This window comes from Eptesicus fuscus, chromosome 5 (assembly GCF_027574615.1).
Source record: "Eptesicus fuscus isolate TK198812 chromosome 5, DD_ASM_mEF_20220401, whole genome shotgun sequence".
Lineage (NCBI taxonomy): Eukaryota > Metazoa > Chordata > Mammalia > Chiroptera > Vespertilionidae > Eptesicus > Eptesicus fuscus.
Window position 1 is genome coordinate 75,033,832 of NC_072477.1, and position 27,045 is coordinate 75,060,876.

At 42.2% G+C, this 27,045-nt stretch overlaps 1 protein-coding gene and 2 pseudogenes across 1 annotated transcript; all 3 read left to right on the forward strand.

Annotated features, from left to right (window-relative positions):
* Positions 1 to 204: 204 nt before the first annotated feature.
* Positions 205 to 16,218, forward strand: LOC114229640 (ribonuclease 4-like). The gene is made up of 2 exons (XM_054716400.1): positions 205 to 254; positions 15,093 to 16,218. The coding sequence occupies exon 2, from the start codon at positions 15,110 to 15,112 to the stop codon at positions 15,722 to 15,724; it is 615 nt and encodes a 204-aa protein (XP_054572375.1). The 5' UTR covers positions 205 to 254; positions 15,093 to 15,109; the 3' UTR covers positions 15,725 to 16,218.
* On the forward strand, positions 12,655 to 13,071 carry LOC114229074 (angiogenin-like; annotated as a pseudogene).
* Positions 16,219 to 25,774: 9,556 nt separating the features above from the next.
* LOC114229073 (ribonuclease 4-like) lies at positions 25,775 to 26,273 on the forward strand (annotated as a pseudogene).
* Positions 26,274 to 27,045: the final 772 nt, after the last annotated feature.

Below are 27,045 nucleotides of genomic sequence, written 5' to 3' on the forward strand. Positions count from 1 at the left end.
CGCTCCAGGCCATGCAGGGCCTCTCAGGCTGTGCCTGGGTCAGGGATGCGGTACCGCCAGCTCCAAAGGCAGGACCTCCACAGGGATCTCCTTAGAGAAACTGGGCATGGTACCAACTACAAAAGGGCTCGCCCGCGGCGTCTCCCCTCCACACAGCATCCCAATCCCCTTAGTGTACACACACAAAGCAGGAGTCAGAACATCTTCACGTTTTCTACCAGCTCCCCGTTTTCTTACAAAGGAGGAAGAAGCAGGTGAGAAACAAAAACTTCTCTTTCTAAGCCCTGCCCTTTTCTGCGACTTTGTTCCCAGGCCAAGATGAGTTCAATTTCTGCTCCTCCTCCTGCTTCGTGTCCTAACTTTACCAGGGCGCTTTGGCCAGGGTAGTCCCTTCTGAGCGGAGGAAATTCAGGAAGAGTTTGTGGGACCAGACTGGGAGCTGAGGCATGGAAGGAGGCAGAAGTGCAGTTTTGTAAAGTTAGCGGTGGGGTGGTGCTACATTCCCACCCCATGTTTACTTTCCGCAGCTGGGCAGAGATGGCAGAGCGAATGCCTGTAGCCTAGCAGGTAGACTCCAAGGGACCACCGCCTGGGCGGCCCAGGGAGGCCCGCACTGGCTCAAACCAGGGATTCTTTGCTGGCTACTAGGTTGATCGCCAGATTTATGGCGCAGAACTTGTTCAGTTCTTGCAAATGGAAAGGACATTTGATGCTTTCATTTTCTGTTTCTTCACCTCTGCCTCCTCACCCTTAACCCACCCACAGCCATGGCGGTGAAATTCTTGGAGACTCTGCCAACAGTCTCCTCTTTAAGCTTTCTTAATGCACCATTGGGATCCTCAGCCTTCTTACTGGGAGACAGCACACCCACAGACACAGCACGTGGGCATGACATGACATCTTTGTTTCCAAAGGACAGTAATACAGTCTCAGCACCACTGTGAGGACTAGGGAAATCTATAATTAGCCAAGACCCTCCCTTTGTGTCATTAAGAATCTAATAATCAAGCCATAAATGTAATGACTAGAAACACAAGTGACATAATTATCTGAACAGCAGGTGGCCAACCTTCCAGAAGCAGCCTCAGGTATTCATAGAGCTACTTAAACTGCACAGCTACTAACTAGTTAGTGCAGGATGATAATGGTGTTACATTTCATTTCAAGCAACTTCATTTTATACAGATAAAGTAATATATTTTTTGAATTTGAGGAAATACTGCAAGTAGGTTTCCCTTAAACAGCAACTTTCACAGGAACCTTTAAAATTAGCCTTGATTTTCTAGAAATTCCTAGTACAGAACATGAAGTCTGTGTAGATGTTCCTTGGGCCACACGTTGTTCTCTTTCTTTGCTCCTCAGTTTCCTCATCTGTAAAATGAGGAGTTAACAGAATGGTTTCTGAGGTCCCTCTCTCTTATTCTTTGTTGCAGGAATGGCCAGATATTGTAACAGGCCTCACAGAAAAAGAAGGTGCTCCAGTCATGAGGAGAAAAACTATCACTTGGCAAAGAGGATAGGAAAAGCCATTCCAGGGAAATAGGAAGGGCTCTGGCTTTTGTCAAAAGTGCAGATGTCAGGTTATAAGCAGGCAGAGGTAAGCGGCTGGTCATGTTATTGTTGGGAGCATTTACCAGTGTGATTCACAAATGAAAGTAAGATGGCTAAGAAAGTGGACCAAAGCAGGCTGGAAAAACCCCTCTTTAGGAGTTTCCATTATACTGTATTTGAGCAAAAAGCAATCTCTGGAAATAGTTATTCTCAGAAGAACACCTTGAAACATTTGGGAAAGAGAGAATGGGCACAAAACCCAGAGTTTGTTGATAAGTGAGTGTTTACTGTTTGTCTGTTTGGAAATAGAGCCACGTCAGCAGGCCTGTGTCCCATTCTCCCTCTATCAGAACTGTCTCTCCTTGCTAGAAGTGGAGACATGATCCTTCTTCTCACGTGAGCTTCATCCTCTTTAACCATTACTTCTCTTCTTAAGTAAGTTTCATGCCTGTAGACCCAAACTCTGTAAGAGTTATAAAGAAATGTGGAGATTAACCTCTTCCCTCCATCACACAATTTACTATTAGTCTTAAGGACAGAATTAAACGTTTATACTCTCCTGTATAAATGGGAGAGTACACCAGCACTAGAGGCCTTGGAAGGAGAACCCAATCTTCCCCTGTCCGTGCAGGGAAACTATTGGTTTGAAGAAGAGACATAGAAAAACATTTCAGAAAAAGGAGAATAACTTTCAAGTTCAAGCTGTCAGAACATTTGAAAATATATGAATATACTAGAGGCCTGGTGCACAAAATTCGTGCATGGCGGGGGGGAAGGAATTGGGTTGGGTGGGAGGTGGATGGGTGTCCCTCAGGCCAGCTTGCACCCTCTCCAATCTGGGATCCCTTGAAGGATGTCCTACTGCCGGTTTACAGGGATCAGGCTTAAACTGGCAGTCAGATATCCCTCTCACAATCCAGTACTGCTGGCTCCTAACTGCTCACCTGCCTGCCTACCTGTCTGATTGCCCCTAACCACTCTGCTAACTGGCCTGATCACCCCCAACTGCCCCCCCGTGCCAGTGTGCTCACACCCAACTGCCTCCCTGCCAGCCTGATCACCCCCAACTGTGCCCCCGTGCTGGCCTGCTCGCCCCTACCTCCCCTCCCGACTGGTCTGCTCACCCTCAACTGCCCCCCTGCTGGCCTGCTCACTCCAAACTGCCCCCCTCACTGTCCTAATCACCTCCAACTGAACCCCACTGATGGCCTGCTTGCCCCCAACTGGCCCCCCTGCTGATTTGCTTACCCCCAACAGCCCCAACCCCCAACAGGCTGATCACCCACAACTGCCCTCTCCTCTTGGCTTGTAACCACCACAATGGCTTTGTCCAGAAAAATATCCGGAAGCTCTCCTGGAAGGTCTCCCAGTCTAATTAGCATATTACCCTTTTATTAGTATAAATAGAGGCTTGGTGCACGGGTGGGGGCTAGCTGGTTTGCCAGATCAGGAAAAGTGTTCCTGATCAGGGTGGGGGTTCCCTTGGGGCATGGGGCAGCCTGGGCGAGGGGCCTGTGATGGTTTGCAGGCCGGCCACACTCCTATGGGGTGAGGGTCCCCACTGGGGGGCACGTGGCCAGCCTGGGTGAGGGGCTGAGGGCTGTTTTCAAGCTGGTCACAGCCCCTTCAGGGTGGGGGATCCTGGCTGGGGTGTCTGGCCAGCCTGGGTGAGGGGCTGATGGCTGTTGCAGGTTTGCCAAGCCCCCCAGCGGGGACCCTCACCCCATGGGAGTGTGGCCAGCCTGGGTGAGGAGCTGAGGGCCGTTTTCAGGCTGGCCATGCCTCCCAGTGATCCAGCCTCCCAGCCCTTCCTTTTTTTCTTTTCTTTTTTTTTTCAGTGCCTCCTTGAGTGGAGGCCAGGGCCGGCTGGAAGCAGGTTTCTGGGATTTATTTATCTTCTATAATTGAAACTTTGTAGCCTTGAGTGGAGGCCAGGGCCGGCCAGGGCAGGTGGGAAGCTTGGCTTCTTCCATCGCCGGGGATAACCCAAGCCTCCTGCTTGCTCCAGCTCCGTGGCTGCCACTATCTTTGTTGGGCTAATTTGCATACTCACTCCTGATTGGCTGGTGGGTGTAGCAGAGTGATGGCCAATATGCATGTTTCTCTTTTATTAGTGTAGATTTTTCAATTGGCAATTATTTCACATCTATTACAATCACTGACAAAGATATAGTGTTTATTAATCAGAGACTATAATTTCCTGTTATTTTTGAAACACAAATGGATAAGCACTTCGATGCACTTTAATAAAATTGTAAAACTTTTTTCTCAAAAACCTCATTTTCTGTTTCCTCATAACCTCATTGTGCCAAGCTAAAAATAAAACAATTAGAATAAAAGCAACCATTCACCATTCACCTGACTCTGCACTGTCAACCATGTAGGCAGGTTGTGGATTTTCCCAAGGTTATTCACTAAAATCCTTGAGACAGAGAAGGGATGTGGCTGTGTTCAGAGGCTGGAGGCTGCTCCCCGCCATCACTGCCAAACTAAACCCAGAGGCTGATCTGTCTGTGTGAGCTGGGCTGGAACTGGTGTTTCAGGCCATGGGACTGTTTGTGTGTGAATGTGACATTGCAGTGGAGTGTCTTGTCTCTGTTGTTAGGCGATTCATCAGAGAAGGGTTGTGTTGATCAAGTCATCTTGTCCCCAAGGCTGTGGGAGGAGGCTGATGCCTCAGTCTCCTGGGACTGCTGAGGCACTCAGGGTGTTGGAATGGACCTGGCAGCCATCTTCCCTAACAAGTAAAATGGTTGATAACTTTTTAGAACTCACTTCTCAGTGTCTCTTGAAAAGGTGATATGTGATTAATTTAAAATAGGTCCCACTCCCAAATACCTTGTCTGCCCACAAAGGATAGTGAGGATTTGGGCACTCTGCTGTGTGCCAGTAGAGACCCTACTCTAAGGGCCCCATATCCTGTTACCTTTCTTTGCTCCTAAAAGACATTGAACTTTGGTGTTTGGCAGAACAAATGTTCTGGCCAGAGACATGCCTGCACCTTCCTCTCCAGAGGCTTCAATAACGGAATCACCAAATACTGAGGGAAAGCATTGATGGCAGTGTGCTTGGTCCTCTTCTCACTACCTTCAACTTTTTTCCTTTTAGCTCAGGATTTGGTAGAGGATGAAGGCAAGCAGAGAGACGATGGGGGAAAGTGAAGCTCAGGCAGGACTCTGCCATAACACAACTGAAAAGCAGATGACGTTTGCCCTTTTTGGGTTCTGCATGCTGCCCATGTCTCCAGAAAGGGACAGAACTGAGCCAGCAGATCCGGGATGTGTGGGTTTTTGACTTCTGCAGGAAAGAATTCAAGTCACAAGCCCAGTTGATTTTGAGAGTATGTTTATTAAAGGTTGGAACCGTGACACAAAGGAAGAGCTTTGGATAGAAGAAGCAAGGTCACAGTAACAGAAGTGACCCTCGACTGGGCTGCCTAAACTCAGAAAAGGAAGTCACAGAAAGAGATATGAGCCTAGACTTAGCTGCTAGATCACTGAGAAGTAAAAGTGTGAGAGTCAAAAGTGAGTCAAGTGTGGATTGCTGTTGGCTCACTGAAAAGTTAGACAAGAGGAGGACCGTGGGAATTTAGGAGAAAGCAAGTAAAATTACACACCTGAGAAAAGGGTGGCATTGGTGCACTCAGAGAAGAGCATGTCTTGAGGATTAATCTGTTTTCTGTAGAAGGGAATTTTAAGGGAGGTCTCCATTAGAATATTCATCAGCTTTTAGGCACGTATTTTAACATGCTTATGTATCAAATGAGCGTATAGTGGTGTTTGGGATCATTCTCTTGTCATCTTTAGCCCTATCTTGGATTTGTCTGGCTCTAACTGTTTTTTTTTGTTTGTTGTTGTTATTTATTCCCCTGACCTCATTCTTTCTTGGGTTTGGCACTAATGGCACCACTGTGTCTCTGTTACCTATCTCCCTGACTAGGGTGATTTTAGCTACTCACTCTCTGGTTCATTAGGTATCCTTCCATAACCAAGGACACCTGCTCCTAAGTGTCCTTGGTTAGGGAAGATAGAGTCAAATGTTTTTTTTCTTTCCTTTATTGATCCATTTATCTAACAAATATTATTTTTTATTTCTTTATTGATTAAGGTATTACATATGTGTCCTTATCCCTCCATTACCCTCCCATCCCTCAGAGTCTAATGTTTTATGAGCTGGCTTTGATTGCTTGGCCCTTTGTTTAAATATTTTGTCTCTATTTTCCTTATTCTACTTGCCAGGGAACTTCCCTAGTTTTTTATTACCCTGCCTCATCCACTTTTCTTCCTCCTTAAGTCCTCAGCCCCTTCTGGTTACCAAACCTGTTTCTAAGATAGGCTCTGGAGCACCTGCCCAAGCATGTGTAACCCACAGATAGCTGTTTAAAGAGTTAATCTCTCCTAGGAGAGAGTGCTTTGGAACAGGGACCAATGCCTCCAAAGGGAAGGCAATCGTGGGTTTTTAGGATTTATCAGTAAGCTAGAAGCAGAGCTTTCCTGGGACCCTTGGAAGCCTTCCTACTCTGCCTGCCTTGTTTGGTAACCACGACCAAACCCAGTTGTGCTGGTGAGCCCTGAGAGAAGCCTAGAGAATCTGCATGGTTGGGGTCCCAAAAGCGGTATCCAAGAATGCATTTTTAGACCATGAGGGATAATAAAAAGAATTTTGGGCCTAGGTGTCAGTCACTGTTGTAGAAACTAAGACTATAGAGATGATAAGACAATTATTCTTCATTAAAGGGGTTCTATCCAATGGAGAGACAATGAGATCAATTAGCCATCTCAGGAGTGATGCTTATCAGTGGAGGTAATCAGTTTGTGCTACAAGGAACAGAATATTGGGGGCTCCTGGTTAGTCTCTTGTGGACAGCTGAGGATGAAGTAAGGAGAAGCCCAGGAAATATGGCAAAGATATTTCTGAGGCTTAGTAGCTGGGAGGCTGAGGTCAAATAAGTGGGTACTAACAGCTGTCACATAACCTTCTCTACAAGTGCTTTCCTGGTTCTGTGAAATCTATGAATAACCTACTTATTGGCATGGCTTCCTTTCATGAAACCAAATTATGTTCATAAATAGACAGTGCAGGGGAACAGCATTCTGCTGTTGGCGTTCTACAAAGGCAGTTCTTGGAGTTGGCCCATAGATCAGAAACAGCGTCTTCTGGATCCAGATCATGTATGTGAACAATGAAACCTTGGTCCTGTCATGGGCAAGAGTAAGAACCACGAACATTGGAAAAAGGGCAGCTTTGGAACAAAGGACCTTGCTTACCAACATCAAACATTGCCTCTTAGAACAACTCCTTAATCCACTCCAGTGGGTAAATATTTGATCTAGTCATTCCCCAGAAAAAGGTGAATTTCCTTGTTTGCCAAGGCCAGAGTCTTTGGTTTCCTTATCTCTGCCAGGATTAGGGTTCTTTGGAACTAGTTTCCCCACCCAGTTCATTTGATCGCTATATAATCAGAACCAGAGGGATCCAGTGCACACAGCTGGAACCCATCTCCAGGAACAAAGAGGTGGAAACCATCTTCAGTTGGAGCCACTCTTCTTGATTCTTGTAAGATTCTCACCCCTGGGTAATCTATTGCTGTATTTTTTTAATATATACATAATATTTCTAGGCATTTAGCTATTTCAATGAAACAATCCCCCCCACCCCCTTTTAAAGCCTATGGGCCCAACTTATGAACTAAGAAAAAATGAACCAGATTCTAAAGTTTAAAATGAAAGCAGATTTCTTTTGGGATTGTCTATATGTGTGGATGAAGGGAGATTAGTGAGACTTGAACAGGTGAAGGGTTACAAGGGATTCCTGAATTGTGATAAAATCCCCAAAGACCTGGGGAAGCCATTTGTTGAAGGGCATCTGGATGCCCCAGGGAACAGGCATTAAATGTGGCAGAACAGGAAAGAAACAAAAAGAATGCTTTTAGCCCTTTTCTTCTAATCTTCTCGACTAATTTTTTTTTTTTTTTACTTAAAAAAAGTTTTGATTGCTCTTTAAGAGCCAAGTGGAACATATCTAAGATCAAAAGAAGGTATACTGGCAGGCTGCAGGGAAAAAGAAGGAAAAGAGATAAAGGAAGGAGTATGCATTGGGTGTTATGCTTTCTGCTTTGAGGGATATTGTCCTAGAATACATAAAAGTGTGAAGCTACATGTATGGAAATTAAAACCATAGTTACTTATCATAAACTGTAAGTTAAGTACCTGGTGTGTAAGAGTTAGATGAATCTCTTAAATATAAAACATTGCCTATGGAGAGAGGAAGAGAATATTAATTCTTGTGAAGATTAAAGCATGGGTTTGAGACAGATGATAAAGTTAGTCTGAAGAACAGTGGGGATATATTTTACTGAAAAAAAAAAAAAAGCTGACTGACACTTATGTGCTTGAATATGGAAGGTTATGTGTGAGTGAGTTTGACCACCAGATGTGAGGCTCTAAACCCTTGGCCTAGGCAGATTCACTTCAGCAGCACAAATAATCTGTCTCATACCTGTTTTCTCCCAAATTGATTTTACATCTTCGGTAATATTCAATTAGGATTTGGTAACTATTCAATTAGGATTGAATATTTGAGTGAGCAAGTTGTGAATGGGGGAGCAGATATTAGAAACTGGTGGCCATGGTGTGTACTAGCTGGGCTTTGGTTTCTGAATGTCTTAGGGATTCAAGATTACAATAAGCCTGAGAAAATTTAGCTAAGTTCTTACAGAATTAATGTGCAAATTCTGCAAATTAGAAACAAAGATTTTCCTTTACCTCTCCAGACTGGGATGGGAGGCCTTCAATCTCCAACCAGCAATTGGCTTGTTAGGATATGAAGCTCCTGTATGGCATCAATCCAGGGCCACAATTAGAGGTGGTGTGGCCTTGGCTTATTCGCTGAGCCTTAAGAAATGATACACCTTGCCCGGCTGGCATGGTTGAGTGGTTGAGCGTTGAACTATGAACCAGGAGGTGAAGGTTCGATTCCTGGTCAGGGCACATGCCCAGGTTGTGGGCTCAATCCCCAGTGTGGGGCACCCAGCCGATCAATGATGCTCTCTCATCATTGATGTTTCTATCTCTATTGTCACCCCCTTCCTCTTTGAAATCAATAAACAAAAAGAAAGAAAGAAAGAAAGAAAGGAAGGAAGGAAGGAAGAAAGGAGGGAGGGAGGGAAGGAGGAAGGGAGGGAGGGAGGGAAGGAGGGAGGCAGGGAGGGAGGGAGGGAAGGAGGGAGGGAGGGAGGAAGAAGAAAGAAAGAAAGAAAGAAAGAAAGAAAGAAAGAAAGAAAGAAAGAAAGAAAGAAAGGAAGGAAGGAAGGAAGGAAGGAAGGAAGGAAGGAAGGAAGGAAGGAAGGAAGGAAGGAAGAAAGAAAGAAAGAAAGAAAGAAAGAAAGAAAGAAAGAAAGAAAGAAAGGATACATCTCAGTGAGATTGAGTCTCATGTCTTCTTATCATCTATTTCTTTCAAAAGTTGCCTTCTGCTACCAACTGAACTTATACAAACTTGTTTCTGTAATTCCACAAGACTTTTGCTAGTAAAACAGGAAAAGATTCTCCTATACTTAATGAGAACCATGGAATTTTATATTTTAGAGTTAGCAACTCTCCCATTTTTTAGATGAACAAACTTAAGCCTTGAGAGGGAAATGAAGGCAATCACTAAAAAAAATTAAAAAATATTGAGGGTCTACTGTGAGGCAGGCACTGTGATTTAACGTGAATGCATGGGCTCTGCCATCCCGTCGAGTGTACACCAGTAGGAAACACTGAAATGGAAACAGGTGATTGGATAACAGCTTGAAAATGGCACCCCTGAAAATTGGCAATAGGTATATCTTTACTTTGTGATATCCTTGTGGGCAGATCTTGAGCTTTATGTCTTTTACTTTGACATTTGTATCTAATGGGGTATCCTTGGTCTCAATATCTAAGCACAGAGTGTTTGGACAGACTCTAGACAGGCCCAGCAGCTCAGACCCCCTTCTTTGAAAAACAATATCCCCCAAACCTGTAGAGCATTGGCATCTCCAACAAGGAACCCTCATCTCCACTACAGCATGCAGGACATTGGCGACATTTCCATCCACCACTGCCACCTAATGACTCTTTTGGCTACTACAGCTCTGGTTCTACTTCCTGATTTTGAACTCTGGGTTTCTGGCCCCAGGCAGAGAGGTGTTGACTTGGTGACCCTAAGGTCTTGTTCCTTCTTGGGAGCTTGGGATTCTATAATTGCCTTTGACGTTAGAAGGCAATATTTGTCTATTGAAGAGCAAGAGACCCAAATAAATCCAAATCAATAAACCTTTGATAAGATCTTCCACAAAGCTAGAAAAAGAAAACACACCCAGAAAACTAAAAAGCACAGTGTAAATGTTAAGAGCTTGACAAATGGGGAGCATGGCAGGTCGGCAGCTGTGTTGAGCAGTGGCCATGTATGAATACTTGTTATTCTTTTAGGGCTGGCTCTTCTATCTTCAGTCATGAATCACATTTTTGCTCATGTCCCAAGAACATGCGTTCGCTTGATTCTATTACTAATTGTAATTAATGTTCCTAATGGAATTTTTTTCAGCAGTTATTTATTTCAATATTGTGGAATGACCAAAAATTTTCTTAGTGTATAATTTGGTATTCTTCAACCTTGTGCCAAATTTGTGTATCATTACTATGAATCAGACAAGGTGTATCATGCCAAATGATGAGAAAGTGTTCATTTTGCTCCCTCTCTCACATGCCTTCCCATGAAACCATCAGAACCCTGGATTTCCTGGTCTTTCTAGATTCACAGACATACTCCGAGGGGTGTTTAGTAATACTACAGGCTTAGAGCTAGAACCTGTGGCATCTTTAAGGGTATAAAAATACTTGACCTGAAAATAATGTTTATTGACTTCAAAGAGTACAAAATAAAGATTACTAATTAATTTAATGTCTGAAAATTTACCATTTGTTTTCTTTTAATTTAGGATTTATATGAATTACATCACACTTAAGAATAACTTGAAGGTCAAATTTTTCTCCCATTGTAAGAATTTCTTATTAAGTGTGATGGTTGATAAGAAATCATAGCCAGTCTTAAAGTAAATAAGTAGCTCATTCACAAACAATTTGAATACAAAATTACCGGTATATAAATAAGTTCCAAATTTTTGTGAAGACTCACTTTTATTATTGGATGTGGGAACACTCACATATATTTGATATAATGTGGGGGAAGATATGATGACTTTTAAAGGCTCTAAATGTTCTTTCAATTTTTCTCCAATGAACTAAAAGTATTGTCAGAAACTACCTACTGCACACACCAAATAGTTTTCAGTTCCAAATCTTCACATTTCTTAATGCATAAAGTTTTAAAAGTTCATAAGAAATTTGTTTTCCATTTTGTTATAATCTATACTTGATTAATTCTATTTTTAATTACCAACCATTGACATAAACTCATGCTGCAGGAAGAAGCTTTCTATTTACTTTATGGGTATATTCGAGTATCTGTGACACACTGCTCTGGGAAGTGTGAGTTCTACAGTTTACACTAAAAATGCTAGAGAGATGATGACAGCAATCTCCTTCTCTTTCTTATTCTTCATTTGAGGAAGATGTTAAATCATTACAGCAAATTGTAAGAACTTTGACTTGAGGAAAAGTTCTGAAGGGGTTATCTTTGTTGTTGTTGTTTTATGTATATCATACTAGAGGCCCGTGAAATGGGGCCTAAACCAGCAGTCAGACACCCCTCATGCAATCTGGGACCTCTGGCTCCTAACTGCTTGCCTGCCTACCAGCTTGATTGCCGCCGAACCACTCCCCTGCCAGCCTCATGGCCCCCAAGTGCCCGCCCCTGCTGGCCTGATTGCCCCTATCCACCTCTGCCTTGGCTTTGTCCACACTACCATGGCTTTGTCCAAAAGGAAGTCCGATGGTAGGAAGATGTCCAGTCTACCGGTCTAATTAGCATAGTACCCTTTTATTAGTATAGATAGTAACATCATTTGCCTATTGTATAACAGTCTATATAACATTTATAAGGGAAACTAGAAAATATTCTCTGAGAATAATCCACATTGTTCCTAAGAATAAGCTTGAATTCCTCTTTCAGTCTTCAGTAGAAGTTGACCTCAGATCCATTTTCAGACATTGCATTGATTTTTCCATGATTCTCTCTGTTTTTTTCTAAATAATACATAATAATTCCACCTTCACCCACATACCATTAATTCTTGGAGAATTAGGTTGTCTCCCTTCACCTCAGAGCAAAACTGCATTCCTTATAGCCAGATGATTTATTGACTTAAATACCTGGAATCCTGTCTTTAACAAACTTCTGATTCACCCTTCCTTGAGCTCAGAGTTCCTTACAGGTTTCTCTTTGACCTGGTCAGTGTGGCTCATTGGTTGAGTGTCATCCCATGCACCAAAAGGTTGCTGGTTCGATTCCTGGTCAGATCAAAACCCTGGTGTTGGTTTGATCTCTGGTCTGCGTGTCTATGGGAGGCAACCAATAGATGTTTCTCTCACATCAATATTTCTCTTTCTATTTCTCTCTATCTCTCTCTCCCCTTCCTTCCTTTCTGTCTAAAATCAGTTAAACATATTTTTTAAAGTCCATTTTTTTTATAGGTCTCTTATCTTATTGTTTCATCTCAGTGAACTGTAGCTCCTATTCCTTCCCCATGGATGCTACATCTCCTTTTAGGGAAGACTTGGGAATATCTTAATGGCCTCTGTGTGCCAGGACGTAGCACAGTGCCTTGTACCCAGAGGAACTTATGTAATGTTTGTTATTCAATTAATTAATAAATGAATTAGGGTGTGAATGGATATTGCAATGCTATGACTGATAGAAAGGTAAGTGCTCAGTGAGTCTTAGTGGATAGGAAATAATGGTTGGGACAAGAAGCTGCGTTCAGGAAACTTAGATTAATTTTCCAAAGGAATGGATTGACAAGAAATGTGAGATTAGTGAGGAAGAGAAATGAAAATATGTAATTTAAATGCCTGAGGATGCCTGACTCATGATGCCCCGTCCTTTTAGCCTAATTTGCCTTTTTAGCCAAATTTTCCCCAGCATACCTTTTTCCCTTGGCAGGAGCCTTTGCTAGTAGAGATGATGATGGGCCTGGGTCCCCTGTTGCTGGTCTTCATGCTGGGTCTGGGTCTCACCCCGGTGACCCTGGCTCAGTGCGACAATAGGTAAAGACACTTCCTGGCCCAGCACTATGATGCCAATCCAAGTGTCCACAATGACATATACTGTGAAACCATGATGAGGAGATGAGGGCTGACTTCACTCTGCAAATACACCAGTAACAACATCAAGGTCATCTGTGAAGATGAGAATGGAATGCCTTACAGAAAAAAATTCTGAAGAAGCAGGTCTCCTTTCCAGGGCACTACTTGCAGGCATAAAGAGGGTCCTCCTGGCCTCCCTGCTGGTACAGAGCCACCTCAGGGTCCAGAGATATTGTTGTTGCCTGTGAACATGCCTTGCCTATCCTTTGATTAGTCCTTTTACCATCCGTAACAAGCAGGGCACTGGCCCAGAGTTGGCTCTGCTCTCCATTCCTGGCACTTCCCCAACACATTCCAAAACAGGGGTGACTACATTCATTGCCAGCGACCCAGAAAATGAGCTGCTTGAATTTTTTTTTCTGTTTTATAATCCTATATAATAAAAGGCTAATATGCAAATTGACCAAACAGCAGAATGATCAATTGCTATGATGTGAATTTACCACCAGGGGGCAGATGCTCAATGCAGGAGCTGTCCCCTGATGGTCAGTGCACTCTCACAGGGATTGCGCCACTCAGCAAGAAGCCCTGATCCAGGCTCAGGGCTGGTGAGTGCAGCAGTGGTGGCAGGAGCCTCTCCCTGCTCCGCAACAGCTGGACATCCCCCCCTCCCACTTGGTCTCCTGGACTGTGAGAGAGTGCAGGCCGGGCTGAGGGAGCCCCCTCCAGTGAACCATTTTTGTGCACCGCGCCTCTAGTATGTTAATAAATAAAAATATCTCTGAAATCAGTAAGAATCAAAGTCTTCTCATCAGTTCTTGGCCTATTGATTTTCCCCCATTTTCTCTACTCAGCTGCCCCCAGAGAGGATGGCATGGGATACACATGCCCTTTTCCCTGTCAGTTAGTGCCTTCTCAGTCAATAGGGAGGTAGAATTCCCCTTCCTGTGGGTGTTAAATTCATCTTACAGAGAGAGTTGGGAAATTGGAGGGCTCATGGCTGCTAAGCAAAATTTTCATGAGAGGCAAATTGTTCTTACTGTCAAATAAGCAAATATTACTTTTACAAAAGTTAAATTAAAAGGAGTAGTGTATAGAACTAAATACCAACAGATTAATTAAACTTTATATCTACCTCTCTCTTAAAATTCCTTTTTCCTCTCTGCTTCTCTCTCTCTCTCTCTCTCTCTCTCTCTCTCTCTCTCTCTCTCTCTCTCTCTCTCTCTCGAATACATTCACCAACACACACACAAACACACACTCCTGCAAAAATACCAAAATTCACTCCTGGTACCCACCTCTTGTCTTAGGCAGGAGGTAATTTTGAGTTGCATTGACTAGACTGCTCCCAGGGTATTCTTGTGGTTATTTCATATATAGTTTAAAAAGTTTGATTACTTTCCATTATTTCTCTTGAATCTTTTACTTTATCAATGGATGTCAGGCAACTGTGAGGTCTTTGGGAATTTATAGAAAGATTCCAAGCTTATCCCCTATTCTTCTTCATCTAGATTTGTTTTCAAGTAAACGCACCTTAGGTAAACAGACACTCTCTTTATAAAATACTAGAGGCCCAATATTTGTGCAAGGGTTTGCCCACGCACCTCCACTGCCTCACAGCCCCGCCTCCCACCCACTGGTCATTCCAGAAGGTCTAATTAGCATATTAGCTCTTTATTATATAGGATACTAATCAATTCACAGATTTTGTGGTTAACTTTCGGTAAACTAATTTCTATCAACAGGTGCCTGAATATTTTATTTAGAAAGTAGTTGTCAATAAATTACAATTATGAATCACAAGTTTTGCTTTCTTGTGAACATATGACTGTGCTGCTCATGGTATTCATAATGGTGCCCTCTCCTGCTGCCTACATTGCCTTGAAATGGGCCAAAAGCCTTGGTTTTTCAATACCCAGATTATAGATCAGTGTTCAGGTGCCACCAGGGAGAGCCCAGACTCACTGAAAGTATTTAAAGTTATGGAGGAAGAAATGGGGAAGTAAAATACTGATGCACACTCAGCACATGAATCTTTCTTCCTTGACGTAACCTATTTCAACAACTTGATATCACTATCATTCCCTAAGATAGTAGGAAGAAGAGTTTTCCAAATCTCTCCTAATAGAAATTTACCTTATTTTAAATTTCAAAAATCCCTTGGGAAGCAGTGATGAGAAAAGTTGTGAACAGAGAAATGGGGAGGAAAGAGTGGACTATAGAGTTGAGGAAATATCAACTTGCCATTCTCAACATCTCTCTTTGGTGTCCATTTGTTACCTTCTTTTCTCCTACTCTTTGGTTTCTCTCCAGGCACCTCAAAGGTAGTGATGGCTCTCCAACCCTTCTATGGCGAGACCAGGAATGAACGATTCCAGCGGCAACATGTGGACTCTGAAGAGACAGGTGGCACCGACTTGTATTGCAACAAGATGATGGAAACCCGGGGGATGACTTGGCCTCATTGCAAGAAATTGAACACCTTCATCCATGAAGACATCGAGACCATTAATAACATCTGCAGCACCCCCAATATCCAGTGCAAGAATCGCGAGATGAACTGCCATGCGGGTGTAGGAAGAGTCACAGAATGCGCACTTATAGGACGTCCCAAGGACTGCTACTGCTCAGACATAGTGATTAAGGGAGGCGACCAGCCCCCCAAATGCTATTATAAGGCCACGGCCAGCACCAGGATTGTGGTCATTGCCTGTGAGGGTAACCCCCCAGTGCCTGTGCACTTTGACAGGAGTGGTGATAGCGTGCCTGTGCACTTTGACAGGAGTGGTGATAGCGTGCCTGTGCACTTTGACAGGAGTGGTGATAGCGTGCCTGTGCACTTTGACAGGAGTGGTGATAGCATGCCTGTGCACTTTAACAGGAGTGGTGATAGCGTGCCTGTGCACTTTAACAGGAGTGGTTATATCGTACATGATGAGCTTTAAATTATTCCTTAAATAGCAATGTGTAGTGCATTTGAGCTATCTCAGGCTCTGTCTCCTCTGCTTATGTCTACTTCTTTTTCTCTATATAATCCATTCAGTTAAATGCACCAAGAAGTTAGTGGAAAAGCTGAAGCAAAAAAATCCATTAACACTGGCTACTAATCCAGGACATTTTTCTACATCATCACAAGGAGTGTTTTGAAAGTAGCTGGTTTTTGGTATTCCCAGCAGTCAGCTGTTATGGGAAGCATTAAAAATGTGGAAACACAAACTGGGAAAATGAGAGCTCTGTCTTTATAATATGGCAACCTTGTTATGTTTGGGTCTAATAAGATTAAGAAATGATACAAGGGACTTTCTTTTTCTCTTCCCAAACTTCTGAATCATGGTAGCAAGTAGGAATATTAACAGTGCACTAGATCATTAAGACTCACTCACTCTTCCTGACTGGAAAGGTTTTTCATGTTTCCCGTGTAATAAAGAACTCAACTATAGATCTGTGAAGATGGTGCTATGGTTCTTGTGTGGGATTTTTATTTTCTTCTTTTTTTATTTTCTAGTTTATAAACATGCACCAACACCTATTAACCTCATAAACTGGTCAATGACAGAAGCCTATTGGATCAATGACCACGACACAGAAACATCTGTGTCATTTATTAATGACAATTCTCACACACCCCCTTCTCCCTTTGAATATTTTGAAACAAATTTGGGATCAGAGATGTATGAAAAAGCTTAAGAAGGGAAATATGTATGTGAGACTATGCATGAGTGTGGGTGTCTCCGTGTGTGTGCCTGTGTGAAAGGACTAACCTGAAAATACTTGAATTACGGTGGACATACATTGTTTACATTTAAGGTGTGCAACCCTATTCAGTATAATATGCATTGTGAAAGAATCACTACAATCAAGGTAATTAATGTGTCTGTTACCTCACATTGTTACCAAAAGTGACTCCATTCAGGACTGTTTTCAACCATTTTCTTTTTTTTTTTTTTTTCATTTCTTTTTTATTGTTTAAGGTATTACAAATAGTAGTACACATGTCTCCTTTTCCCCCATTGACCTCCTTCCCATTTCCCCTACCCACCCCGTACATACTGCCACCACCACCCCCCCCCGCAGTGTCTGTGTCCATTGGCTATCCTTATATGCATGCAAACCAGTCCTATGGTTGATTTGTTAGTCCCCCACCCAAGCCTCTGCTGCCTTCACAGTATAGTTCGACAGTCTATGTGTTCAATGCTTCTTTGTGTCTGTATCCATTTTTGTTCATCAGTTTATGATGTTCATTATATTCCACAAATGAGTGAGATCATGTGATATTTACCTTTCTCTGACTGGCTTATTTCACTTAGCATAATGCTATCCAGTTTTATCCATGCTGTTGCAAATGGTAAGAAATCTTTTTTTTTTTTTTTACAGCAGCATAGTATAGATGTACCACAGTTTTCTAATCCACTCATCTGCTGATGGGCATTTAAGCTGTTTCCAAATCTTACCTATGGTAAATTGCACTACTATGAACATAGGGGTGCATATATCCTTTCTGATTCATGTTTCTGTTTTCTAGGGATATATACCTAGAAGTAGTATTACTAGGTCAAATAGCAGTTCCATTTTTAATTTTTGTGAGGAAATGCTGTACTGTTTGTTTTCCACAGTGGCTGTACCAGTCTGCATTCCCACCAGCAGTGCAAAAAGGTTCCTTTTTCTCTGCATCCTCTTCAGCACTAGTGGTTTGTTGATCTGTTGATGATAGCTATTCTGACAGGTGTGAGATGATACCTCATTGTTGTTTTGATTTGCATCTCTCGGATGATTAATGCCTTTGAGCATGTTTTCACATGTGTCCGGGCCTTCTGTATGTCCTCTTTCAAAAAGTTTCTATTTAGGTCCTTTGCCCACTTTTCCATTGGATTGTTTATCTTCCTTTTGTTAAATTGTATGAGTTCCCTATCAAGTTTGGAGCTTAAACTGTACTCCAAGATAACATTGGCAAATATGTTCTCCCATGCAGTGGGTTTTCTTGTTGTTTAGAATTAAATACCAACAGATTAATTAAACTTTCTATCTACCTCTCTCTTAAACTTTCTCTTTCTTCTCTGTTTCTCTATCTATCTATCTATCTATCTATCTATCTATCTATCTCTCTCCCTATCTCTCTCTCTCTTTCTCTCCAGCACATACACCAACACACTGACACACACACACACACACACACACCAACACACACACACACACACACACACACACACACACACTCCTGCATGAATACAAAAATTCACTCCTGGTACCCACCTCTTGTCTTAGGCAGAAGGTAATTTTGAGTTGCTTTGACTAGACTTCTCCCAGGGCATTCTTGTGGTTATTTATACTAATCTATACTAATAGAAGGATAATATGCTAATTAGACTGGGAGACCACACATCTTCCTACTGTCCAACTTCCTTCCAGACAAAGCCACAGTGGTGGGGGGCCAAGGCAGAGGTGGTTAGGGGTGATCAGGGCAGCAGGGAAGGGCAGTTGGGGGTGATCAGGCTGTCAAGGGAGAGCAGTTGGGGGCCATGAGGCCAGCAGGGGAGCAGTTAGGCAGCAATCAAGCCAGTAGGCAGGCAAGTGGCTAGGAGCCAGTGGTCCCAGATTGTGAGAGGAATGTCCAACTGATGGGATGGGCCCTAAACCAGCAGGCAAACATCCCCCCAAGGGGTCCCGGATTGGAGAGGGTGCAGCCCGGGCTGAGGTACCCCCTCCCATGCATGAATTTCTTGTACCAGGCCTCTAGTTTCATATAAAAATTAAAAAATTGATTACTTTCTATTATTTTCTCTTGAATATTTTACTTTATCAAGAGATGTCAGGCAACTGTGAGGTCTTTGGGAATTCATAGAAAGATTCCAAGCTTATCACTTATTCTTCTTCATCTAGATTTGTTTTCAAGTAAAGACACCTTAGGTAAACAGACACTTTCTTTATAAAATACTAGCAGCCTGATGCATGAAACTTGTTCAAGTGTAGGCCCTCATAGCCCTGGCTGCCTCGCAGCACCACTCCCCACCCACTGGTCATTCCAGAAGGTCTAATTAGCATATTAGCTGTTTTTTATATAGGATACTAATCAACTCACAGATTTCGTGGTTAACTTTCTGTTACCTAATTTCTAGCAACAGGTGTCTGAATATTTTATTTAGAAAGTTAAATATTTATCTTCTCTGCATCCAGCGCATCTAGAGAGCGGTCCGGTTCCTGAGTAGGGGCGACTAGAGATTGAGAAAATAAAAGAGACAGACACAAATACAGTAAGAAAAGCTGGGACTGGGTGGGACCACTGTTCTCTGATGGAGAGACAGGGACTCAGAGCCAATACAGTGCGTTTATTTTATACAGCAATAACCAGGAAGTTTTACTAAAGCCCAAGACAAAGGAGATTATGTACATTCTTGTTGGTTGTTTGTAATTGTCACTTCTGGGTGGGCCCAGATAATCATGTTTGTTCCTAGTGCCTGGCTGGATTTAGATAATGAAACCCACACCCTGGTGCCTGAGCTGAAGGTCAGGCTGACAACACACCTGCCTCTGGCAAGATGTGTTTCCAGGATGTGGCTCTGCCAGCACCACTGGATTCAGCTGACAATAATTAAAGAAATGCTCATGTGTCTCTCCAGGCACTCTTTACAAGAAAGTAGTTATAAATAACCTACAATTATATATCACTAGTTTTGCTTTCTTGTGAACATATGACTGTGCTGGTCATGGTATTCACAATAGTACCCACTCCTGCTGCCTACATTGCCCCGAAATGGGCCAAAAGCCTTGTTTTTTAAAACCCAGGTTATATATCAGTGTCCAGGTGCCACCTGGGAGAGCCCAGTCTTACTGAAAGTATTTAAATTTATGGAGGAAAAAATGGAGAAGTAAATTACTGGTGCACACTCAGCACATGAATCTTTCTTCCTTGAGTTAACCTATTTCAAACTTGATATCACTGTCAATTCCTAAGAAAGTAGGAAGAAGAGTTTTCCAAATCTCTCCTAATAGAAAATTTGCCTTATTGTAAAATCTCAAAAATCCCTTAGTAAGTGAGAAAGGTCCAGATTTTGGCAGAGTATTTGGACCCTTTTCTCGGGTTCTCCAACCAGTACCTCCACCCTGATATGATGCAAGATGACTTCCATAGAGATCATTGACCTACTCAAGGCCTTTATAATGCAGGCCACAAGTATGGACCATTATTATATTGAGTGTGCTATAGCTGTGAAAACACATATCTTCTCCAAAAATCTGCTTAGAGTATTATCATTGCATTCTCTGCTCTGGTTTTAAGGCAAAAGACTGTTGCCTAGGAAATCACGTGGCAATAGATAGGGTTACTTGCTGACCTGCTGATGGAACTAGAAGCTGGGTAGCCAATCCTAGCACTTTTTGCTCTGGGTTTCTTGTTCTCTCACAACCTAAAGCTGCTTAAAATGAAATGGCATGTAACAGGCAAGTCAGTCTGTATCTCAAGTGAATCATTTGAGGAATTGAAGTCCTGGTCATCTGTATTTTGTTAACTTTACAGGAAAAAGAAAACAAAAACTTCAAAATGCCCAAGCCCTTTGAAGATGGTGATATGTAAGGAAGAAAATTAGACTCAATGTGCCAAGGAAATTTTTCTATAGAGACACAGCATAAAATCTAGTAGCTGAGATATTTCAACTTAAAAACAGCCTTCTAATTTTGAAGGAATACATGTACTCTACAAAATAAAGGAGAGGGGAGCAATAATATATATAAATTGGTGTAGTCACTTATTGTTTTATCCAGATTGAAAGAAGCAAAGGAAACCAAGAAAAATGGAAATTGCAAAAGTGATCATTGCCAACAGTTATTGAGCACTTACCATGTACCTGGCATTATGATAGGCACTTAACATTGATTTTATCATTTATTCCTCATAACATCCCTAAGAGGTAGGTATTATTATACTCACTTACTAACGAGGAATAATGCTGAGAGAGGTTAAGTAGTTAAAGTGGCAGGGCTAGTTCTTTGGGGTTACAGTATCAAAAGAAGTTCTTATTGAGGATCAATGTGGAAGAGTGGAGAAAGCCTTTGGGGCAAGCTCTGACCAAAACGTATGTGTTGGGATGGTTTGGGGATCATTTCATTTTCTGTTGTAGCTAGAATCTTGAGATATACCCATTGATGTCTACATTGGACTTCTGTTGGCAAATATTTGTTGATGGCTTATTAAATCAGTTTGTTATTGTGGCTGAGGCTGTGGATTTGCTCTTGCATGAATAGTTTAGGTCTTCTCTGTAAACAGTTATCTTTCTAAATTATATATTGCACACAAAGAAGCAGGATGAAAAAAAGTTAGACAGTACCAGGCAAAATCAGAAGTGCAAGATTAACCATGCAGATTAGGTTTGGGGAAAATAACTCAAAGTACATTGTTGTGATGAAGCTATTACCCAAGTGCTAAGTGTACCGTCAGAAATTCTATCCATTAGTCTAAGGATGAGGAGTTCATCAAGCATTATTTCTCCCTGTTTCTCTTCTTCCCACAACTGTTCACTTCTCTCTCTTCCTAACTCCATATCTCATATCTATAGCTGTAGGCACTGAAATGTGACCTAGAGCCTTCTAGCCTTTTGTATACAAGCAAAAGGTGGCTGTGACTATAGGAGATAGCATTTTAGAGAATGAAGTTATGTTTGAAACTGATATGCAGGTCCCTCATCAGCCATTTCAGTCACCCAGACAGTGTGACCTGCCGTCATGAAGCAGCATCTTTGAAAACAAAGGACAGTAGTACCCATACACATCAAACCAGGACTTTAGCTACATATCCATGAACTGCATATGTAGAAATGGGCCTGTATGACACTCAAAAACTTTCCTTTCTGTTTTGGGTTGCTCACTTTCTGTTGAGTCAGAGATTAATTTTATTTGCTCTAGTACAGCAAATTTCAATGGGTATGCCCCAGTAATTTTTAATATATATGTGTGTGTATTGATCAGCTGCCTCTTGCACACTCCCACCGGGGATGTGCCCGCAACCAAGATACATGCCCTTGATCGGAATCGAACCTGGAACCCTTCAGTCCGCAGGCCAACATTCTATCCACTGAGCCAAACCGGTTTTGGCCCCCAAGAATTTTTAAAACATATAATAGCTGACTAATTAGTCAGGAGCACTGACCTCTTTTCCTTTAGATTGTCAAATTAAAAAATTATAAACAGCACAATAGCTACCTGGTGTGAATGAATCAAAATTATACCTATTTATTTTGTCAGATTGACAAATAATATATTTTTTGGTGTACTGCAGAATTTTAGTATTTAGTTTATGTGTTCCATGAGATGAAAAAGGTTGAAAATTGCTGCTCTAATGAGTCAGCCCTGCCTCATTGCCAGGGTCAAGGAGATTCACAGTTCATGAGTTCATGCCAATCCCAGGAGTGACCATCAGGTGGCAACATCTAGCTAGTTAGTGTTGGTGAGGGATGCCCACTTCCACTCTTACCCTATTCAACTCTTAAATTAAACTGTTGCTAGAGAGAAGCAACTCTGAACATATATGTCTTGAATATCCTGAATATTTGGGGAGTGGAAAGAGAGAGGCAGTAGAAGATGTGGAAAAAGCACTGATTTTAGAGTCAGATAAGTCTGGGTTCCTTCCTTTCCTCGGTGGACAGAAGCAATGTTCTGACACAATATAGCAATGCTTTCTTTGTTGTAGCTCTGAAGGTTTTTGCTTAGTTTTTGTGTTGTTTTTAAACTCTATTAAACATATGTTTATTTTCCACTGCCAGAATGCCAACAACATGATTCTGCAACTAGAGGAGACAGAAAACTAGCAATAGCTATTGACAAGATAGACATAGCATAAAGGATACATGCATAATAATGAAATACATCACCAAGGCCTAGTTTTTGGTTGTGCATAGAAACAGCAAGGAAAAAAGGCACAGTCCAACTGCTCTTTTGTAGAGATGGTGTTGTTGACATTTATTTTTTTTTTCAGTCAATTCTACAAGCCTAGGAAACACCTTCATTCCTTATACCCATTTCATTTCATTTTTTTTATTAGTTCCCTCATTTTGTTTATTAGTTCACTCAACCAATATTTACTATCTTCAGAGCACTTTGGCTGGATACCCTGTTTTTTACTTTTTTAATAGGATTAGCAATATTTCAAAAAAGACTTGATTTTAATACCATTAAAAGAATGCCAACTGGGTGAAAATGTGAAGGAATTAAAAAGTACAAATGGCCAGTTTTAAAAATAGCCGTGGGGATGCCAAGTCAGCATAGGGAATATAGTCAATAGCATTGTAATAACGATATATGTGTCATATGGGTGCTAGACTTATGGGATGATCACTTTGTAAGGTATATAAATGTGTAAGCACTGTGTGGTACACCTGAAACTAATATAATATATATGTCAACTGTAATTGAAACTTTTTTTATTTTAAAAAAGGAATAGACACATCAGAGGACAGGCTAACCCTAAACATTACTCTATCCTTTTTTCCACACCTTCGTCAATTCCCAGATGTCAGGAATTAAAACCAGTTCATAAACTCTCATTTGCATATCCTGTCTATCCAAACTTTTGGGAACTAGAGTTTCCAGGGAACCAAACACTCTCCAAAGATCACATGACTAGAGAATTTCCTCAAGAGGCAGACAACTCCAGTTTCTTTCTTTTTTTTCATTTATTTTTATTTATTTATTTTTTAATAAATCTTTATTGTTCAGATTACAATTGTTTCTCCTTTTTTCCCCCCATATCTCCCCACCACCCGGTTCACACCCCCCTCTGCCCTTACCTCCCCCCCGCTGTCCTCATCCATAGGTGTATGATTTTTGTTCAATCTCTTCCCGTACCCCCCACAAAGACACCCCTTTCCCCCTGAGAATTATCAATCCACTCCCATTCTATGCCTCTGATTCTATTATGTTCACCAGTTTATTCTGTTCCTCAGATTTTTAATTCACTTGACTTTTAGATTCACTTGTTGACAGATATGTATTTGTTGTTAATAATTTTTATCTTTCTTCTTCTTCCTCCTCCTCTTAAAGAACACCTTTCAGCATTTCATATAATACTGGTTTGGTGGCGATGAACTCCTTTAGCTTTTTCTTATCTGTGAAGCTCTTTATCTGCCCTTCAATTCTGAATGATAACTTCGTTGGGTAGAGTAGTCTTGGTTGTAGGTTCTTGCTATTCATCACTTTGAATATTTCTTGCCACTCCCTTCTGGCCTGCATAGTTTTCTGTTGAGAAATTAGCTGATAATCGTATGGGTGCTCTCTTGTAGGTAACTAACTGTTTTTCTCTTGCTCCTTGTAAAATTCTCTCTTTGTCTTTTGCCCTTGGCATTTTAATTATGATGTGTCTTGGTGAGGTCCTCTTTGGATTCCTTTTGTTTGGGGTTCTGTGCGCTTCCTGGACTTGTAAGTCTATTTCTTTCATCAGGTGGGGGAAGTTTTCATTCATTATTTCTTCAAATAGGTTTTCAGCATCTTGCTCTCTCTCTTCTTCTGGTACCCCCATAATTCTGATGTTGGTTCGCTTGAAGTTGTCCCAGAGGCTTCTTACACTATCTTCAACTTTCTGAATTCTCTTCTCTTCTTGCTTCTCTGGAGGAGTGTCCTTTGCCTCTTTGTATTCCAAATCTTTGAGTTGATTCTTGTGATCCTCTAGTCTGCTGTTGGGTCTCTGTATATTTTTTATTTCAGTCAGTGTATGTTTAATTTCTAGTTGGTCCTTTTTTCATATCCTCGAGGGTCTCATTAAATTTATTGGCCTTTTCCATGAAATTCTTGAAAAATCTGTGGTTTTGAACTCTATGTCCATTCGTTTGTTCTCCTCCATTTCTTTCGTTTGGGATCTGTTTCCTTGCCTCCTCATTTTCACTGCTTCCCTGAGTTGGTAGGGTAGCTTTGTATACTAGGTGTCCTATTGGTTCAACGGGTCAGCCTCCCAGTTACCTGAGGTGGACACTCTTGGTGTACCCTTGTGTACTGTGTGTCCCCCAGCAGGAGCTACAGCAAGAACTAGTTTTCTCCTCCTTTGCTTAGGTGGTTTTGGAGCAGTCTACTGGAGCTGCAGTTAATTTGGTTAAGCTGCCACAGAACAGGCCATTTATATGCAAAAGCCACTGTGTGGAGCCTGGGCAGGTTTGTAGAATGTGCGGGGTGGGGTCTCAGGGCGTCACTAGGCTAAGGCATGGCAAACAGTGATGGCTGCCGTGAGCCCTCTCTGCCTTTCTGCGTTTCCAAGTCCCTGCGTCCCGCGCTCCAGCGCAGTAAACACTGATTGCTGGGCGTACCTCTGCAAAAATGTCACTCTCACTTTCCGACCCAATGGCTGAGAGTCCAGCTTCTCCCTGTAGGCGTCTGGGTCCCCCGCGTGTCCCCAGAAACTGTATTTCAGAGTGATCAGGAGCTTGTCTCCCTGCGGGTTGAAGAAAAGCCGCAGGCCCAGTCGCCTGCCAACAACCCACTTTGCGCGCCTCCGTACCTCAGCTTTTCAGCGTTTGTGCTCCTTTCTCTCCTTAGATGTAAATCTGCCACTCAGCCAGCTTTCCCGTGGTTCTGGGTGGTAGACGTTTTATCTTTTAGTTGTATTTTTGAAATTGTTATGCGAGGCAGCAGTTCAGTTGTTTAACTTTGCCGCCATCTTGGTTCCTCGACAACTCCAGTTTCATTCAAATCTGCCTTGTCTCCCTTTTCACACCCTGACCATACAGGACATATACACCTGGACATCCAGCCCGTCAATCTCTGCCCTGAGTCATTTTACTGGCTACAGCACCGTCTCTCTATAAGAGAAAAGCTCTTGCTTTCAGAGAAGATCATGTTTGCAAACTTTATACTCTTTAAAAAGCTGTGATGAGAAAAGTTGTGAGCAGAGAAGTGGGAAGGAAAGAGTAGACTATAGAGTTGAGGAAATATCAACGTGCCATTCTCAACACCTCTCTGATGCCCATTTGTTACCTTCCTTTCTCCTACCTCTTGGTTTCTCTCCAGGCACCTCCAAGGTAGTGATGGCTCTCCAGAAGATCCTTTCATTGCTTCTGCTCTTGCTGCTGACCCTGCTGGGGCTGGGGCTGGTGCAGCCCTCCTATGGCCAGTTCATGTACCAACGATTCCTGTGGCAACATGTGGACTCCACAGGGACAGGTGGCACCAACTTGTACTGCAACATGATATGCAAATACAGGGGATGACTTCACGTGGTTGCAAGGAATTCAACACCTTCATCCATGAAGACATCGGGACCATTATTAGCATCTGCAGCACCCCCATTATTAGCATCTGCAGCACCCCCAGTGCAAGAATGGCAAGATGAACTGCCATGAGGGTGTAGTAAGAGTCACAGACTGCAGATATACAAGAAGTTCCAAGGCCCCCTACTGCTCAGACAGGGTGATTATGGGACGTTACCAGCCCCCAACATGCAATTATCAGGCCACGGCCAGCACTAGGTGTGTGGTCATTGCCTGTGAGGGTAAGCCCCTAGTGCCTATACACTTGGACAGCTAGATGCTACCCTGCAGGGGTTATGGCCCCGTGGTTGACCTTTAATTTACTCCTTGAATAGCAATGTGTAATACATTTGAGCTATCTCAGGCTCTGCCTCCTCTGCTTACCTGGTATTACTCCCTCTTCTCTATATAATCCATTCCGTTAAATGCATCAAAGAGAATTGGAGACATAAACATATAATGTGACTGGGATTTTCTGTAACAAAATTTTCTACAAACTTCTGTTTCCTTTTATAATACTGGTCAGTTTAACCCTCTGAGATCCTATCTTCTGGAATGTAGTCATTATATTTATGATATAGCATTTCAAGTATTTTAAGGTGCTTCCATCTCAGTTATCTCATTTTAATACCACACACCCCTGTGATATTGATATTGCCACATATAGGGCCCAAAGTTAAAGGATTTGCTAATGACCATGAAGTTAGTGGAAAAGCTGAAGCAAAAAATCCATTTCAACTACCTACTAATCCAGGACTTTTTCTATTTCATCACAAGGAGTGTTTTGAAAGTATCTGCTTTTTGGTATTCCCAGCAGTCAGCTGTTGGGGGAAGCATTAAAAATTGGAAATATAAACTGGAAAAATGAGAACTCTGTCTGTATAATTTGGCAACCTTGTTATGTTTGGGTCTAAGATTATGATACAAGGAACTTTCTTTTTCTCTTCCCAAACTTCTGAAATCACTGTAGTAGTAGGAGTATTAACAGTGCACTTGATCATTAAGACTCACTCACTCTTCCTGACTGGAAAGGTTTTTCATGATCCCCT